Source organism: Hipposideros armiger, unplaced genomic scaffold (assembly GCF_001890085.2).
Source record: "Hipposideros armiger isolate ML-2016 unplaced genomic scaffold, ASM189008v1 scaffold_15, whole genome shotgun sequence".
In the NCBI taxonomy this organism is placed as follows: Eukaryota; Metazoa; Chordata; class Mammalia; order Chiroptera; family Hipposideridae; genus Hipposideros; species Hipposideros armiger.
In genome coordinates this window covers 2,270,776-2,290,191 of record NW_017731365.1, presented here as the reverse complement: position 1 = coordinate 2,290,191, position 19,416 = coordinate 2,270,776, and the positions used below count along the sequence as shown (strand labels likewise).

General features: G+C 48.7%; 1 protein-coding gene across 3 annotated transcripts in view; it reads right to left on the bottom strand.

Annotated features, from left to right (window-relative positions):
* Positions 1 to 19,174, bottom strand: part of TSPAN15 (tetraspanin 15) — a 51,708-nt gene extending 32,534 nt beyond the window's left edge. For 2 of the 3 annotated variants that reach the window (XM_019625128.1, XM_019625146.1), the window contains exon 1: positions 18,941 to 19,173. In XM_019625128.1, the coding sequence (XP_019480673.1) occupies positions 18,941 to 19,036 (96 nt within the window). In that variant the 5' untranslated portion in view covers positions 19,037 to 19,173. Of the gene's footprint in view, positions 1 to 18,940 lie in introns of all 3 variants that reach the window. The other variant, XM_019625137.1, reaches the window with a different exon arrangement.
* Positions 19,175 to 19,416: the final 242 nt, after the last annotated feature.

Genomic DNA, 19,416 nt, shown 5'->3' with positions numbered 1-19,416 from the left:
ACCCCACCCCCACACCCCACGTTCCATATATCTGAACCAACAGTCAGAAACTGCCTCCCAGGGCTGCGTTCCCATGGTGTCAGGGGGATTATTTTCCCAGATCTCGGCCCTGGGCCCTCGGTGGGACCCAAGCCAGCTCTCAGGCCAGGCTGACTCATTAGCTAGAGGCCAATCAGAACAGTGCTCCCCAGAATGCACCTAGGATGTGTGGCTCTGGCTGTGGGGACCTCCTGCTCAGGCCACTGCAGGCAGTGCCCCAGTCCTAGAGTTGGAGCTGAGAGGCTAGGAATGGAAGATGCAGACTGGGATTCTGGGATATGGGCTTCGGGGCTCTAGGGATGAAGAGCTATGCAGGGTGGGGGTGGGGGTGCTTCCTGCTGCAGTACACTCAGGAGTACACTTTGTGCCAAACCATTGCTGGTCACCCCTCTCCCTTCTTCCTCTGGCCCAGCTGGCTAAGGCTCCACCACTCATGGCTGCAGGTCCCTGGCAGAGGTGGGTAAGATGGCCCAGGTTTCCCCTTCTCTCAGACCCTTTCAAAGGAGACACAGGCTCACAGAGGTGACAAGGGGGCTTTGTCCTAGACAACGGTTTCTAGTTCAGGTCCCAGCAGCCTTTCAATGCCCACACCAGGAAGTAGGCCACGCATCCCCCAGTCCTCCCCTGGCCTGGGGTCTTTCTCAGAGACAGCGCAGGAGTTACTCCATGAGACCCAAGGTGAGGACAAGAGGAATTTCAGGGAAAGGGGGAGGAAGGCGGGGTCCCCAGTGATCTCACCTCTCCCTGGCCCTCGGGGCTGTTTAGAGGAGAAGCCACAATAAAGGAGAGAGCATCAGAAAGGGAGTAGGCAGTGGGGGAGTGGGCATAGGGGGAGGAAAGGAAGAAATGAAGGAAATTCCAGCAGCAGGGACAGAAGGCAGCGAGGCCTCACAGCCAGGACGGCCATTTCCCAGGGGACACCTGGCTGACTTGGGCATATATAACTTAAGGGCTGTCTCTATACAATTTTAGCAAAGGTAGGGCTTACTGTCTCATGCTGCTTGTTTTTAATGTTAGATGTAGTTTTATAACTAAGGGGGAAAAATGGATCAAATTGCATCATATATATATATATATATATATATAATGACCCTTGGTTTATTCTTTCCCTTTTGCACAAAATCCTACATCTGAACCGAGCCCTTTGCCCCTAAAAGAGGGTTGGAAGGCAGAGGAGGCAATCAGCTCACAAGTGACAGTGCCTGGCATGTGCAGGGCCTTACAGAATATAAACTGACCCACTCTAAGGGCTCAGGACCCCACAGAGGCCAAAGGGACAAGGCAGCATCATATATTGTAAGGAGCACTAAGTAGGGGCGTGGGAGTGCTGGACCTTAATCCCAGCTCTGTCACTAGGTCCCATGTGACCTTGGGCACGTCCCTTCTCCTCTCTGGGCCACCTCCAAAAGAGAGGAAGATGGCCATGACAACCCCTAGAGTCCCTTCACTGCTCCATGGAAAATCATTCCCCTCCTAGACAGCCCCTCCTAGAGCCCCAGCCATCAGCAGATTGTGGGGGTCCCAATGTCTCCTCCTCTCCTCCATTCTCCACGGGTCCAGCCCTGCTTTCCCACCTCATCCAGGGACAGCACGTTCTACATGAGAAAGACCCGACAGGGGACAGAGATGTCCTTCCCGGGCCAGCCTCAATTAAGGCACACACCTCTAGCACTGCCTTCCACAGCAGCTGTGGAAAAAAAGACCAACAGTTTTTATTGGAAATAAAGTCAAAAGAGACTAATAACCATCCTCCAAAGTTTAGCTCAAAGCCGTCCTCCCCCAGGAAGCCTTCCTGGATCACCTCAGCTATAAGCATCTCTCTCCATGTCTGATCACCTATGAAATCAACAGTGGGAAGCCCTCACTGGTAGTGATATTTATAGTATTAATTACGCCCATTGAACAGATAATTCCAGGTATTTATTACCTACTGCCTGCAGGGCATGGTGGCAGGACCCAGCAACACACAAACCATCTTTGACCTCAACAACTTCAGTCTGCACATACTATGCAAATACGTTAGTCCCAGAAGTTCACAGGAAGTTTGGTGGCTCCGCTCCCAGACCACATTCTCCCAACAGAAGCAATATGGAGAGTGGTTAGGGCCCATCCATGCCAGTTCACAGTAGCCTAATGAACCACAGTGCCCCTGAAGCGAGATGCCATGGAAAAGTTCCTGGCACCCAGCAGGTGCTCCATAAATGTTACTTCTCCTTCCCCGGTAAAGATATAGTACTAATGTATAATAACACTGACATTTCAGGACTCCAATCAGATGCCACAAACCATTTCCTCTTTAGAGGCACTTTGGTCCAAGGATAATTCAGGGAAAGTAAGCCCCTATTCTGGATTCCAAGGCAGCACTCACCGATCCAACATACATCTACTAAGTACCTATTGTGTACCAGGCACTGGGAATAAAAAGATAAGACCACATTCCTGCCCTCAGGGAACTCAGTCTGGTGAGACACACCTGCACACCAACAGATGCAGCCGAGATGGGGCAACACTGGGGTAGCGGTAACAGTGCACAGAGGGGGCTGGAGAAGAAGAGATGATGAATCACCGACAAGGCCAGTGAGATCAAGGAGGCTTCCTGGAGGAGGTGATGTTTGAATTGAGTCCATTTAATGCATGTAAATGAACAAGCAAAAATTTCTAAAGTGGACAAGAGTTTCAGATGCCCATGAAGATGCTTCTGGGATAGCAGATCAACATAGCTGGAGCCAAGGAGGGTGAATGGGGGAGGGGAGAAGGCCAGGGAAACTCACAGAAACCATACCACCAAGGTCAGGTCTTTCAGGTTAAATAAAAAATTTCATGCATTCATGTAACATCCCTTTACTGAGAGGTTATTTAAGGCAGTTGTTCTCAAAGTTTTTAGTCTCAGGTCTCGTTTTCACTCTTAAAAAAATTTGAGGACGCTAGACCTTTTGTTTTTGTGGATTATATCCATCCATTATTTACTATATAAGAAATTAAAACAGACATTTTAAATATTTAACTCATTTAGAAATAACAATAGATTTACATGTTACGATAAATAGAATTTTTTTTTAATTTAAAAAATTCCAAAATAAAAAATAAAATATTGAGTGAGAAGAGTGGCATGGGCTTTGTATTTTTGCAAATGCCAATGTCTGGCTGATGAGAGGACAGCTGGATTCCCACAGCTGCCCCTCAATCAGTCTGTTGCCACATCACCATCATGTGCCCCTGAAATACTCCACTGTACACTCCTGAGAGAATGAGAGTGAGAAAGGCAGGTGATATCTTAGTACTATTATGAAAATGGTTTTGACTTCATGGACCCCCCCCTCCACCCATGTGGGGGGACCCCTGGAGCACACTCTGAGAGCAGCTGTTTAGGAAAGGGGCCGGGGAACAGAGCCACAGCATCAAACCAAACACAAGAGTCCCAGCTTTGGTGGAGTTCACATTTTAGTTGGGGAGAGACAAACAAGAAACGCATACAGTATGTCATGTTTATAAGTGTTATGGAGGGGAAAAAAAAAAAAAGAAAAGAAAAGAAAACAGGAAAGGGAGCCAGGGAGGCTGGGGGATAGAGTGGTCATTTTTAATGACAAAGCCTTGAAGTAGGGGAGGGCTCTGTACCATCCATGTGGCTATGTGGACAAATGTCCAAGCAACCACCAAGACCTTGGAACATGCCTCTGAGATCAAGGAATGCTGCAGCAGGGTTGAGGGATGCGAGAAGCAGAGGGCAGGGGCAGGGTGGGGCAGATGTGGTGGAGTCTTGTAAGTCTTTACAAGGACTCTGACTTTTGCTCTGAGTGGGTAGGAGGCACTACAAGTTTACAGAGCAGTGATCTGATCTCACTTGGATTTTTAAATGAGTTACTCGGACTGCTGTGCTGAGAACGAACAGGCAGGGGGGTGGAGGCCAGAGGGAGAGCAGCCAGGAATCTACTGCGGTAACCAGATGCGAGGTGACAGTGGCCTGGACCAGGGCGGGTATGTGAAGGTGGTGAAATGTGGGCAGATTCAATATATTCAGAAGTTAGAATAGGGAAATCACTGAAATAATGTAAGCAGAGGAGCTACACATTTAGATTTCCTTTCGAACGTTCCTTCACCAGAATATTCACACAGCCCCAATGTTACCCCACAGCTTCCACATTTGTTAGCATGGGGAAATGCACATTTAAAATGGAGAGGGATGGGGGTCCAGCTTGACATAGCCGGCAGTGGGGTGGCTGGACATCACGTGCCTCCTAATGTGGTATCTTATACCTCCCGCAGCATCCCCTGTGCAGCACTCGGGCAGAAAATGTGTGACCTCAACATAATTGCAAGGAGACCCGGAAACAAATCCAGAACACTGATATTCTGCTGATTAACTGGCCTGGAGGCTTCAAGGGAATCAAAAGCAGCAAGGAGAGTCTACGAGTATACTGGGGGTGATTAAGGAGACACTCACAGCCAAAACAATGTGTGAACCTTGAATGCATCCTGGATTGGGCAAAATATTCCACAAAGAACATTTGGAAAACAACAGGGAAAATTTGGATATGGATTGCATAGATGATGCTTTATTTAATGGTGATGATTTTTCAGGACAATGGCAATCTATGGGAGAATGATCTTTTTGGAAAGCTGAATGCTGGGGTATTTAAGGGTAAGGTCACAATGGCTGCAGCTTCCTTTCATCTGGATTGGCAAAAAAGAAATGTATTTATTGAAAGAGAGAGAGAGAGAGAGAGAGAGAGAGAGAGAGAGAGAGAGAGAGAAAGAAAGAGAGAGAGAGAGAGAGAGAGGGAGAGATAAAGACAAGATGGTAACAACTGGTAACTCAAAGGCATACAGGTGTTCTTTGAACTCTTCTTTCAATTTTTCTATGAGTTTGAAACAAAAATAAGTTCATTTCCACTCATGCAGCTTTATTAGAAACTACTGTTTTAGTGCTCTCCATCTTGCATGAAAGAAGGGGTCTCTCCCGGCGCCATCCCAAACGTGGGAACCAAGGAACAAAGAAGCTCCGCCCCACATACGCCTGAGCACAGTGACTTCCCAAAAGCCTCCTGCACGCTAGTTGTTTGCAAACACAGCGTCTATGATCCGGCAACACCAGGGCATGTTGGGTGTGCCCAGGCAGACTGTGGGCAGCTGGCCCCTGGGTCTCCTAGCTCTTTAGAGCACCTCCCCCCAGTGTCTGGAACAGTGCCCAGCAAGTGCAGCTGGTGATTAAGGGTGGGCACTCAGGGAGTTCCGGGTCTGGCACCCAGCCACTGAGTAGCTCTCCTTCCAGTGGTAAGAGGGCTCGAGCAGGGAACCCCGCAGGTCCACACTGCTTTCCAGGCCCAGCAAGCCTTTCCCTACCCACTTTCTAAATTTCCCTAGCAAGAAGAGGGCAAAGGCACCCCAGTGGATCTTGGTGGGTCAGGCAAGAAACACATGACAGTCTTCCCCAGGACTCCAGAACATTCAGGGCCTCAGAGGTAACCCCTCACGTTTTTGTTAAAATGATATCCAATGCAACGCATGGGCTGTGCTGCTGGATCCTGATTTTTCTTTTTCTCATGCAATATGAGCAACATCTTAGGACAATTGGAGAAGTTTTAATATGGACTTGGTTTTTTTCTCAGGCATGATAATGGTGTTGTTGTCATATCCAAGAATGTTCTTTTTTTTTTTTTTTTAGCAGATGCATCCTGGGATATTTGAGGGGAATTTTCATGATGTCTGCAACTTACACTGACATGGCCAAAGGTTAAAATTATTGATTCTGGTTGCTGGGCATATGAGTGTTCACTCTATCACTCTTTCACCTTTTCTATGTTTAAAATTATTTTTTTACAATAAAAAAGTTGAGAAAGCAATCAAGATCCAAGTTCCATTTCTTCCAACAAAAGGTCTGTTTACAAGTCTGAGTCTCCCTTTGGCCTGGGAAGTCGCAGTGGCCACAGCAGGGCCGGCTCACCAGAGGCCTGGGGTAGGCGGCCTCCTCTGGCCTGGAATTAATGCCCTCACCAGATGTTTCACTGCTAACTGGGGCTAAATATAGGCTGTGACAGAAACCTACCTATTATATATCTAAGAGAGCCTACTAGAAAACAGGGCCTGAGGGCTTTAGGACATGTTCCTCCCTGTGCTTGGGGGAGAGGCATGGAGGAAGAGAGAGAAAGGGTCATTTAAACCCCTCTTCTGCTTTAAGACAATTAGGACAAGAGAAGATGCACTCAACAAACCAACATCACCAGCTGAGAGAGGAGGTGTTGTGACCCTCCTCTCCCTGAAGCTGTGCTGGTGAGAGCGATAAAAACACAGGCTAGGTCAGGGGTTGGTAAACCCGCTGGCAAGCCACATGTGTCTCAAAAGTTTGCCGACCCCTGGAAGAGCCAATCCTGTCCCTCACAACAATTTAAAAAGTATTCGAGAGCCATAAATATATTTTTACATAATCACCATTATGTGAATAATATCCTTTAAAAATTTTATAAATGAAACTATGATAGTTTTATTTTCATTTTCAACTTTACTTCAGAGCCACAGTTCGCGAGCCACAGTTTGCTGACCCTTGGCGGCTCTTCCATCTCAAAAGTTTGCCAACCCCTGGGCTAGGTGAAGCACCCTGCCACTTAGGAGCTGTGTGACCTTGGACAGGTCGCTTCCGTCTCTGAGCATCAGTTGCCTCTGCTGTTAAACAGGAATGATAACACCATCCCAGTGGCCAATCAGGGGATCCCAAGAGATGGGGAAACGCCTTTGTAAACGGAAAGGTGCTATGACACATGAGAATCCCCATTCTTTCTTTAATAGCTGTAGATACAAAGACTGTGTTAAAATGCCTACACCTGACCAGGAGGCACCACTCTTTCTTTAAGTTGACTGATTTTCCTTGCTAAAATAAATATGGTCCTGGCCTAACCTAATCAACGTCTATCTATGAAATCATAGATTTGAGGTACTACTTATTTTCTTTAATATACATTACACCTAAAATCATCTTGTGGGCCACCAGGTCAAAGCAGATGAACACTGTTCTGGCCCAACCCCCTTATTTTGCAGATGGGAATCTGAGGCTGAGAGACAGGCTGTCACTCCCACAAGGTCACAGAGCACATCAGCCACGGGTCAGCCGCTGTGCGCCAGCTCTCCAGACTCCCAGGCCAGTGCTCTCTCCACTGCAAGCTGCCCTCCCGCATCAGGAGCAAGAGTTCTCACGCCCGGGCATATCCTCTCCTAAAAGAAAAAGAAAAACCCTGTTTCTGAAGGACAGTCATGCTGACTCCATTTCTGCCTTCCTGCAGCTCCAGAGAGCCTGATGAGGACCTGGCCCGGGGAACTTGTGCCACTTTAGATCTGGTCCCTCTTTTCCCACAGAGGATGGGCAGTCAGTCCACCTCACTGGGGGAGCCCAGAGCCCCTGCCCTAGAAGCCGGTCCCCACTCCAGGGCCCTTGCTCCTCTAGCAGAACCTCGGGGAGAATCAGAGGACTCCCCCACATGTGCCTAGGAAATGTTAGATGAGTGGCTGAGTGAACAAATAACCCACCCCCAAATGGCCGACCTCTCTTAAAGACGTCCTTCTACCAAGGATAAACACCTTGAATGGGAAGGTACCGGGAAGTCTGGCAGAAGAGAAAGTGAGGCTTCGCATCTACCTGCAAGCTCTCTAACCTCTCTGTGCCTGTCTTTACTTCAGCATAGAATGGGGCCATAACAGTGCTGCCTCTCAGGGTTGCTGGAGGATTGATGAGAGAATGTCTAGAAAACAACTCAGCCCAGCAGCCAGTACATAGGGAGTGCTCATTAACTGCTAGCTTTAAAACGACAAAACAGGGCTGGCCGAGTAGCTCAGCTGGTTAAGAGCTCGCTCAAGAGTGTGAGCTCTGAGCAACGGGGTCGCCGGTTCGATTCCCGGCCTGAGCTGAGCTGACAACAGCTGCCAACAAGTGGCAGGAAGGCTCAGCTAAAAAACAAAACAAAACAAAACAAATGACAAAAGAGGAGGAAGTGGAAAGTACCACCTGACTAAACAGAGGGCAGCACAGGGAAGACTTTCTCACTGGGAAGGGTCAAGTTCAATTCTAAGTGAGGCCACAGCAGAGGGGGCTGCAGTGGAGAAGGAAGGCAGAAACAAACAGGCCCCACTCCTGTCTCAGGGACTGTGGTCCCTGAACTACTCCTCTGCTGGTGGATGGGAAGAGTCAAGTGGCTGCTGCCCCATGGGAGCCTACAGTCCAACTGTTCACTGCTGACTAAGTGCCTCTGCGAGAGCCTCCTGGGAGCCACTGGCCAGCCCCACCCCAATCACAGAATGTCTGCAGCTGTCCTGACCACGCTGCCAGGACTCAGTAAGTGCCAGCTTCTCAAGGGATAGGGACGGGTCTGACACATTCGTACCCTCGGCCCAGCACAGGACCAGGCAAACAGCAGTCCTGGGTCCTGAATAGAACCACGCCAGAGGCACAGGGTTGCTGCTGCCTGAGTTCTTTCAGGCCCTGCAGAGAAGGCCAATCTGTGATAAGTCACACATCAGGCCTCTGTCCCCAGGCGCAGCAACAGGCTCATTTACAGTGAGAACCCTCACATCCCATCTGGAGAGAATGATACTGGGGTGAAATCACTGAATAGTGCCCCTTGTCCCTGCTGAATGATGGAGTTTGTCTCACTGGCCACAGAGTTTTAGAACCAGTGGCACTTGCTGTGTGGTCTGGTCTCAGGTTCATCCCCTCTGAGATGACCTCCAATGACTTTTGAAGTTCAGCCCAACTGGAATTCTGAGCCACATCTTAACCACCTCAAACAATAGGCGAACTCCTGTTCTGAAAGGTTGTAAAGGAATCTCAGATGTTTTACAGTCCCACTTGGCAAGCAGTTTCGATTTCATTACTTTCAAAACCAGGAAGTCCTTCCTGAGAACTAACTTGCATTCCCCTCCCCTGTTTTAACCCCTTTCCATCAAGCTTTCCTTGCAGAGGGGAGCCCAGAAGAAACAGTCTTTTGACCTGTGTAGATGAACATGAAGCTAGGAGTGGGCAGGGCTGTGGGTGAGTGGGGCCATTGGAGGGGTGGGAGGAGGGGGAATAGGGGCCTCACCCCTGCCAGCCTTGCTCTTGCCCCAGCCCCAGCTCCATCTCTTCCTCCATCTTCAGCACAAACCACAGTAGGGAAAGGTATTTGCAGGGCCCTGCTCAGTTGGGCCCCTCCCTAGTGAGGCAACCTGATGAAACAAAGGGCTTGCATTAGTTTCCTGGGGTTGCCATAACAAATTACCAGAAACGGGGTGCCTTAAAACTATAGAAATGTATTCTCTCACAATTCTGGAGGCCAGAAGTCAGAAATTAAGGTGTCACAAGGCCATGTTCCTTCCAGAGGCTCAAGGGAAAGACCCTCCCCTACGCTTCCAGCTTCTGGTAGCTCTAAGGCACTCCTCGCCTTGTGTGCCAATGTGTTCCCATAGCCTCCCCCCTTTGTTTGTCTTCTCCTGTCTGTCGCAAAGCTCCCGCAGCCTTTCTCTTATAAGGACAGATTTAAGGCACACTCAGGTGATCCAATATGGTTTCATCTCAAGATTCTGAACCTAGTTATATCTGCAAAGGCCCTTTTTCCAAATAAGATCACATTCACAGGTTGTGGGACATGAACATATTAATGTTGGGGGTGCGTTGCAGGGGGAACACCATTCAACCCACTACAGAGCTCTCACTGGTCAGAGTCAGAAGTCCCCATCCTTCCACTAATTGGCCACGAGTTCATCACCATGACCCCAAGCAAGCTCATTACACCCATCTGGAACTCTGTTTCCCTACCGTGTTTCTCCGAATATAAGACTGGGTCTTATATTAATTTTTGCTCCAACAATCTACATTTATTCACTTATTCATGTACAAAAATCTACATTTATTCAAACAGTCATGTCTGGCTGACGATCTTAACTGGGGCTTATGTTTGGGGTAGGGCTTATATTACAAGCACCCTGAAAAATCATGCTCGGGCTAATTTTCCGGTTAAGGCTTATTTTCAGGGAAACACGGTAGTACCTATTGCATCTTTCCTACGGGGCCAGGACTGCAGGCCACTGAGACTCGAGGTTCACAACCAGCTTCCCAATATGATGTCCATGCATCAGCAGTTCTCAAACTGGAGATGTAATTAAAGGGGGAATTCTCACAACTCACTCCCCAAGTGTATGAATCCCTGGCTCAAGAAACTCAAGTCTATAGAGCCTCCAGTCTATAGAGACTTCTTCAAATTACAGATCTAACTGCAGAGAAGTGTTGCCTTTAGGGCAAGTAAAAGTACATTGTAAAGATAACCAAAAGGAAAACAAAGTTCTAGAACCATGTACCCCCACCCTCTGAGATACAGCCCGTTCCCCTGAAGAAGCCCAGCCCCCCACACAGCCTCCCATATCTCCAGACTGGGGGTCTCCACACACCTTTACCAGCCGTTCCTGGTTCCTCGAGCAGACTGGGCCCCACCAGCTTCCTCCCTACCCCCACACCTCTCCTCCTCCCCTGGCTAGCATGATTTTTCCCTTTCTGGGCCCACTCCCTTGGCAGTGTGCCTCTCCCAAACATATACACTAACTTCCCCAGCCCACAGAGGCTGTCCAGATTGTCAGCAAGATTGGGAAAAGATTCAGCACATCACTCAGGATTCAGATGCAAAGGAAGTCACCTTGGAAACCGGGCCAGTCCTGTCAGAATTGCCTCACAGACACCGTCATGAGCTGCAGTTTCCACTCCAGCTGCACATTAGAATCACTGGGGGAAGCTTACAAATTATAGGTGCCTGGGCCCCACCCCAGACCCACGGAATCAGCTCTGAGCATGGGGCCTGGACCTGTGTACTTGTCAAATCCTCCCGGTGGGGAGGCCTCGAGACACGGCCAAAGCCCACGAAAAAAGTGGCCCAGTCTCAGAATTCAGTGCTAGCTTTGGAAGCCAGCACTCCACTCTTCTCCAGCCTAGAGACTTCGCCCCAACCTATGACAGGGTGGGCTGGGGGCTGGCCTCCACCCACTGCCAAGCACACTGCTCCCATCTCTGGGCCCACAGAAACTGACCGCCTGACCCCAAGCACCTCCACAGTCCCCCCACACTGCACCCAGCACAGCCCACCCCTACAGGAGGATGGGAAACAGCTTGGGGAGGCTGTGTGACTGGTCCAAGGCCACATGCTGCATCCTGGGAGGAGCTCTCCTGCAGGAAGGGGGAGGGCTCTGAGCCCTGATCAGGCCAAGGCTGTTTTTCTTCTACCTTCAGGGCAAGTATTTACTTCCACATAGGCCATGATGCAAACACCTCCATTGGTGGGAAAGTCTTCTTTGGAAAAACTAAATAAAACACAGCAGGTACCATTTCCACAGTGAAACAGCTCTTGTCTTGGGGATGGATGCAAATGGTTGGTTGTGTCAGTCACATCCCCTCTCAAGGCCTCAGTCTTCTCAGCTATAAAATGTGCCCCTGTCTACCCAGCTCACAGGGTTGTCCTGAGGATCCAAAGAGGTGAAGCAGAGTATGGTGGTGCAAGCGCAAGATGGCGGCTCCTCCCGTGCCCCCCAGCGCCTCACCACACCCAGTGAGCTCTGGGCTTCTGCCCAGTGATACCAATCCTCCTGGCATCTGTGCTAATGCTTATCAAGCACAAGACTCTTATGCTAACAGCTCTGGAGGCATCACCCCATCCAAGCCTGGCCCCTGTGGGAGGTATAACGGTTACCCCCTTTCACAGACAAGGAAACAGGGTACACAGGGTGTTGTTCGTGACTTGTCCATAGTCTCGCATCCAGTCAAACCTGCTCCTCACCTTACTATTCCATCTGTCTGGAAAAGCGCTCGACAGGCCTTTTCATGGCTGGCTCCTTCTCACTCTTGGAGCGTCAGCTGAAATGTCAGCTCCCCCTAAAAGCCTTCCAGGGCCACCCATCGAAAGTAGAAACTCCCACCTCTTCCTACTTGTTGCCTAATTTTCTCTTTAATAAACAAACAAGCTATATTTATTTATTGGTTTGTTTTGTCTTCCAAGGCCTGGACTAAGCCTCTCTTGTTCATAGTTGTTTCCCAGTAACGATCACAATGCCTGGCATGCACAGTAGGCATCAAATAACTATTTGTTGACTAAATAAGCAAACAAACGGTCCCCACCTTGGAAAGAATGGCAGGTCAAGACTGGACTCTCTTGCCTTCCACTAAAATGTTGATTTAAACCCACTCAGATCCATAGGTTCTTTCTGAGAAAGGCTTCTCTTTTCAATCCCCTGTGTCCTTACCCAGAAGACATCTTTCCCTGTTTGTGGAGCCAGCTGGTACAGAAATTTCATTATCAGTCCCTTATCTGGTTTACTGAGCCCCACCCCAGGTTGGCATTGTGAGTCACCCAGAGAGAAGTGGCACCGGGTAGGGGGAGGAAGGAGACAGGTCGTTATTCCTGCTTCTCCGGAACAAACAAACAAAGGCAGTGAGTATCCAATCCAGTCCTACGACTTAAAACAATCCCTGCCTTCCAGAAAAAGAGGGCTCCTGCACAGAAGCCTAGACTCAGCGCAAAGACACTTCCTCGGGGCCTCCGTTTGCTCATCTGGAAAAGGGGTGCATTGGAAGAGTCTCCAATCCCCTTCCAGGGCTGCCTTCCCGATTCCTTGAATTTTAAAGACCCCATGGCTGGGCTGGGGAAGGGATGACTTTTTGCCTGAGGCCAGAGCCCAGGCCCATTGCTTCCAGGTCTTCTCTGACAGCCCATTAGTCATGGTGACAGTGACAACGACTCCAGTATGAAGGCTGCCTCACTTTCTGCCTGAGCCTCACTATTTTCTCTTTGAAATGCTTGCCTACAACAAGAGGAAAATGGAGCTGCTTGATGAATCAAGCACAATTTTTAAGAAATTAAAGAAATAAAATATGTACATATATGTACAAGATGTCCTGATGGGTGTTTGCCAACATGTAACAGTGGTTCTCTCCTGGTGGTAGAATCAAAGGTGACTGTTATTGTCTTCGCTGTACTAACCTGAATTGCTTGAAATTTTTAAAAACTATGTGCACATTTTCACAAAAACAATAAAGCTCTTTTCACAAGTTAGAAATTCCTACTGGAAACGAAATCTATTTTCTTTTCCATCTGGCTTCATCTAGTGCTTAACTGGGAGGCCAAGTACCTGGCTTCTTCCAGAAATGCTGTCCTCCACTCACACCCTGAGCCCTGACACCAGGGAGGGACCACATCTCTCAGGATAAGGAAGATGGCAGTAAAGGTCACAGTGACCCAACAAAGAAACTGGAGCCAGGCAACCTCGGTCCTGGTCTTGGTCTGTCACTAACGTGCTGTGGGATCTCAAGAGGTTCGCTTCCTCTCCCCAGGCCTCTGTTTTCTCCTCAGTAAAATGAAAAAGGTCACACTAGAGGTCTCTTTAAGGGCCCTTCACATTCTCAGTCTATGGCTCTTGAGCACCAAGAATACAGAGAAAGATAGGAGAAGAATGGATGGCTAACCCTTATTAGCTGATGTAGAGTTTATCATGTATCAAGCATTGCTCTAAGCATTTCCTATATATTAACCCATTTAATGGTCTCAGCAACTCCCAGAAAGGTTCTAATGTCACTCTTTTTATGAATACGGGAAAGTGAGGCACATGAAAGCTAGGGGTTAAGTCATTCAAACTGTGCCTGAGTTGGGATTTGAACCCAAGCAACCTGGTCCAGAGTCCACACTCTTGACCATTACACTATAGGGAAATATAAAGAGTCACAGGCCAAGCTATGATAACAGGATCCACCCTTGGAGAAGGCAAAGAAGAGTTAATGTTGCCTTTGGTACTTATTAGCTCCACTACTTACCCATATCCACTTCCATTCTGCTCACTCCCCTAAGTTCTTTTCTTCCTAATATTACTACTAATATTCCCCATACATACATACTACTAATAATAATACTACTAAGAATGATTAGTCAACACCTCACTTGTCAAGGCAACAGGATTGGTGCTTTCTAGAGAGTCAATCTCTCCATGATCAGCCCAGTCCACTTTGCAAATTCAAGGCCTCAGCAAAATCTAACCACTGCTGGCAAAATCTAACCACACACCCAGTTTAGCCTCTAATCCAAACACTGCCATCTCAGATCCTTGCTTACAAGACCGAGTTTGGGACTCTACCACCCCAAGAAAACAAGCCTCCCCAGAGCACCTACTGTGTGCCGGGCCCCACGACCAGCATTTGGAAGAAGATATGAATGAGTGACACTCCTGACTTCCAGGAGCCCACAGTCCAGCAGGAAAAAACAGTTGTGTAAATGGATCTCTAGAATACCCTGTGGTCAGTGCTAAAATTAGAGGTGTGTCCCCAGTGGGCTGAGGGCACATGTGTCAGAATAATTCACCCTGCGTGGTGGGAAGAAGAGGCTCTAAGGGCCTCTGGGTGAGCTCACTGCTCATGGAGACATCCTCAGCAACCTACCGAAAGGAGCATGAGCTGGGGACAAGGACAACTGAGGGTTCATGCCAACTCTGCTGAGTGGCCCTGAAACACATCCTCTCTGGGCCCTGAGCTTTCCTTCTGAAAACAGAGGGGAAAAGGAGATCACTGTAAGTGGTTCACGGTCACACTCATATTGACTCATAGACTGAGAAAAGTTTTCATTGCTCAATTCCCTTCCAACCCTCCCGATTACATCAAGGAGCAAACCAGTTTTGGTGCCAGTTTGTCTTGAAGCCTCTCAAACGCTTGCCAATCTGCCTTTTGAACAAAGAGGGCAGGCCTCAGGTTCACAGCCTACAGCACCCACAATATCAAGCTATGATTTAATAACGTTTTGTTTTTCCCTGCATTGTATGTATTGTAACCATTACCTGCTATTTTTAATAAGGGCATATTGGTTCCCCATTGGCAGTCGTGATATAAGCTCTCCTTCTAAAAACAAATTTAAGTTTAAAAAGCGAGTCAGTTTAAACAAATATAGTAATAGTACAATTGGTAAAACCTCTACATAGGGCAATTTAAAACCACCTATCAACCTTGTAAGTGCACATACAAAACCAGGCAAAGCTGTCCTACCTAGACTATTAGACATTTCAATAGTTATTGCCACTGGAGGGCAGAGGTAGAGACTGGAGGGGTAACAAGGCGGGCTCTGACTTCTGCAGTCCATTCTGTTGCTGACTTGGGAGCTCATTATACATGTGTATTCACTTTGCAAAAATTCATCAAGCTGTATACACTTACGGTCAGTGCATTTCTGTATGTATATTATACATTTACATACCCTTTAGCCCAGCAATTCCACATCTAGAAATTACCCTGTAGACATACACACATATGTGCAAAGCAACACGTTCAAAGATACTCACTGCAGCACTGTTTACAGTAACTAGAAATTGGAAACAACCTGAGTTCCCCAGCTGGGAACTGATTTAATAAATGTCGGCATAGCTTAGAGTTAAATCTATGCAGCTATCAAACAGAATGAGGCAGCCCCTAGCAGAGCTCCAAAATTTACATGGATTTAACTTTAAGTGAAAATGTAAGGGCAGAACTGTGTATAGTGTGCTACCTTGTGTGGAAAAAAAAAGACTATATGATGCACGCACATGTGTGTGCTTAGGGCATCCTATGGCTAGGATATGAGCTCAGAGAAGAATCACAAGAAACTGATAATGGATGTGGATGGGACAGGCCAAGGGATGGGTAGGAGGGAGGCTCATCACTGATGACTATGCTTTTGTACTTTTAAATTTTGTACAATGTCATTACTTGATCATAAGTTTTAAAGCAAAAAAGTCTTACAGAAGGTGCATGGCTATGGTAAAATGAATGGCCCCTTCCGGATCTAAAGACTGAAAGTGTTAGCACTTTGGGCTTATAAAGCGAGTCACCCTTGGCACCACTCCTCTTAAGGGATGGTACCAGCAATAATGGGCTTTCCTGTAATGATTTCCAATTAGCAGCAAACCCAGTCTCGGAAAAATTACTTACACTGGGCCTCCACCCTGCAGTCAAACTCTGGCACCTGGAACTGCCCTGGCAGAGTTGGCAGGTGGCTGAGTTCTTGGCATGGGTGGGGAGATTTTTAAGCAGAAAAACTTCCAGAGATAAGAAGTCAAGGACTTGGTAAGGCAATCTCAGTTGGCTGGAGAGAAAGGGCTCCAAGTTCTGAGTCCCATCCTGCCCCCAAGAGAAGAAGCAAAACAAAGGCCGTAAGGTGGTTACCTCTCTGGGACATAGGGGACAATGGCGGAATAAAGCCTTGAATAGTCAAGTTTAGCTTTAATGGTATAAATTTCTTTTATATCGCACTGGGCTTGCCCACATGTCACTATCTCGCCACATCACTAATCCCAAAAAGAGTCCAACAAGATATGGAACACAATATCGGTGATCTGTTTTCAAGATGGGAAAATAGAGGTGCAAGTAGGTAAAGACACTGGTCAGTGATTACATATGGAGAGAAGGGGTGAAGCCAGAAACATAACCCTCACCTTCTGACGCCTGGTCTTCCCTGATTTTCCCACCTCCCCACCCATCAGCCTTGGCCTTCCGTCTTTCAACTCTGACCTACAGAGAGAAGAGTCCTTGAGGCCAGGCAAGCAAGGAGCAGGCAAAGAATCCCAGAATCAGAATTGAGGAGCCTAGAAGACCATCTAACCCAGCAGTTTTCAATCCTGACTACACAATAGAATTACCTGGAGAGCTTAAATGAATTTAAATAAATACCTATGCCCAGGCATCTGTAGTGTTTTTAAAACTTTCTAGTTGATTTTGATGCAACATTGGGTGAGAACCCAACATTGAATGAAAGCTCAAATCACCCCCACCGCAATCCCACATACAATGCTCTGCCTCCCTGGAGCTGCCACCAACAGGTCCATGTTCCATCCTCTGGCCCCTAAACTTACTGCTCACCTCTCTCCCATGTTACTTTGAGTCAGAGAATCAGATTGTGAACTGAGCTCACCTAGTTTTCTAGATGGGCAAGTCATTTAACAGCTCAGAGGCTTCAAACAGGGAAGTGACTTGCCTAAGATTGCCCAGTAAGTAACAGAACAAAACTGGAATCTGGGGGCTGGCCGAGTGGCTCAGTTAGTTAAAAGCACGAGCTCTGAGCAACAGGGTCGCCGGTTCAATTACCACATGGGCCAGTGAGCTGAGCCAGAGCTGAGCTGCCCTGAGCTGCCGACAGGCTGCGGGATGGCTCAATGGTTAGAGCGTGTGCTCTTAGCAACAAGATTTCCTTTCGACTCCCACATGGGATGGTGGGCTACACCCACCCGCAACTAAGATTGAACACGGCACCTTAAGCTGAGCGGCCACGAGCTGCCAAAGGGTGGCTGGATGGTGACTGGACTTGGAGCTGAGCTTGCTGCGCCCTCCATAACTAAGACTGAAGGACAATAACTTGGCTGTTCCCCTTCCCCAATTGCCCAACACTGTTCCCTTCCCCCAATTCCCCAATAAAAATCTTAAAAACAAAACAAACAAAAAACTGGAATCTGGATCTCTTGACCACTAGGCAAGGTCACAATCTACAGAGGGGATCACATGGAAAGTCAGGCCTGATGACAGATCTAGCAGCTCCTTCCAGCAGAATAGACCCAAGGAGGAGACCTGGAGTGTGTGTGTTTTGGGGGATGAGTGTCAGTTACACCCTCTCCTGTCCCTGAGCAAGTCTGCCCTGTGGCATACTGGGGGCAGAGGACTATTCCACAGTGCCAGGACTAGAGTTAGACTGTAGAATGATGTCTTCATTTTCTAGGCGGGGGCTAGCCTAGTCTGAAATCTCCATAAAGAAACCCAGTCTTTCACAGGGATGTAAAGTACAGCATAGAGAATATTGTCAATAATGTTGCAACAACTATGTATAGTGCCAGGTGGGTACTAGACTAATCGGAGGGATCACTGCATACATTATACAAATGTTTAACCACTATGCTGTACACCTGAAACTAATATAAAATAATATTGGATGTCAACTATAACTGAAAAAAATAATTTTTTTTTTAAAAAAAGGAAATCCAGCCTCTTGGGCCAGTGTAGTAAGAGGTCCCAACTTCCCTGCCCATAATAATAAAAGCAGGTCACACTTGAGCTCTTCTTCACGGTCCCTGTGCTAAGCAAGTACTTGGCCTATTTCATTTAATCTCCACAACCATCCTAAAAGTTGAAATATAATTACTGTCTCCATTTGCATATGAGGAAACTATGCCCTAGAGAACTGAAGTAACTTTCCCGAGATCACTCAGCTAGAAAGTGGTGGCGGCAGGTTTCAAAGGCTTGCTCCTGTCTAACTACTACCATCCTGACCCGCGACAAGACAGAAGAGGCGGTAAAGCCCAGTGGGCGCGGAAATAGTTACTGAGTACCTAGGAGCAGCCGGAGACCTCTCCAGATGTGGTCTGGTGGAATCCTCCCACCCGCTCCCCGGCAAGGCACGCACATCCTCCTGGTACATCCTCCTTCCAACCAGAGAAAACCAAGAGCAGTGAGGTAACATCTTGTTCAGGGGCATCAGCAAGTAAATAGTGGGAACGGGACTGGGAGTCCAGGGCCACAAAGCCTGACCACGTCTGCTCCACAGGTTGATAGGGAGGCAAACTCAGTAATAACCTGACAGGCGGGGTGGGCGCGGCGGATGCCGGAACCACCAGACGATGCGCAGCGGCCGCGGAGGACCGGACCCCTGGTGCACGCAGGTGAGCCAGGTGATGCTACTCTGTGGTAGCTCACCAGTTCTAACAATCCCGACCCGGCGGCTGAAATTCAAACTGAGCTCGGCCGCCTGAATTTCCCGGTTCCCAGGGAGAGTGGGGGGAGGAGCCAGGCGTGCTCCCCAACCCGCGCGCACTCTCAGGAGCAGCCAAGTCTAGACCCAAACCCATGATCGGCGTGGGGGTGGTCGAGGGAGTGTGTGCCCCCCATCCCTGGGCCCTACTGGTCACTCACCCAGAACACTGTGGAGTAAATGACGAGCGAGAACTTGAGCCAGAGGTAGGAGAGGCGCGCGCAGTAGCGCACCTGCTCCGAGTCCCCGCGGGGCATCCTGGGCACTCCCGGTGCAGGGCTCCCGGGATCCCCGGCTAGGTCCCTGACTGCGAGCAGCCCCACCTGCGGCTGCCTGCCCGGCTGCCCTCCCCGCCACCGCGACCGCTCGGGGACTGACACTGGCGAGCTGCAATCACAGCCGAGGCCCAGACCAGCCAGCCCCAGCGGCCAATGGGCGCGAGGCAGCGGCCCAGCCTCTGGGAGGGGGCGGGATGAGGGCGGGGCTATGCCCCAGGACCCAGGAGAGGATAGGGGAGGAGAGGGGGCGAGGGTTTCTCCTAGGACGTCGCATGCAATTCTGAAAATGCCTGTACTGATGGGTCCTGATAGAGTGTGTACAGAGGAGCTCTAGGGAGAGAGCGAGCGTGCCTAACCCC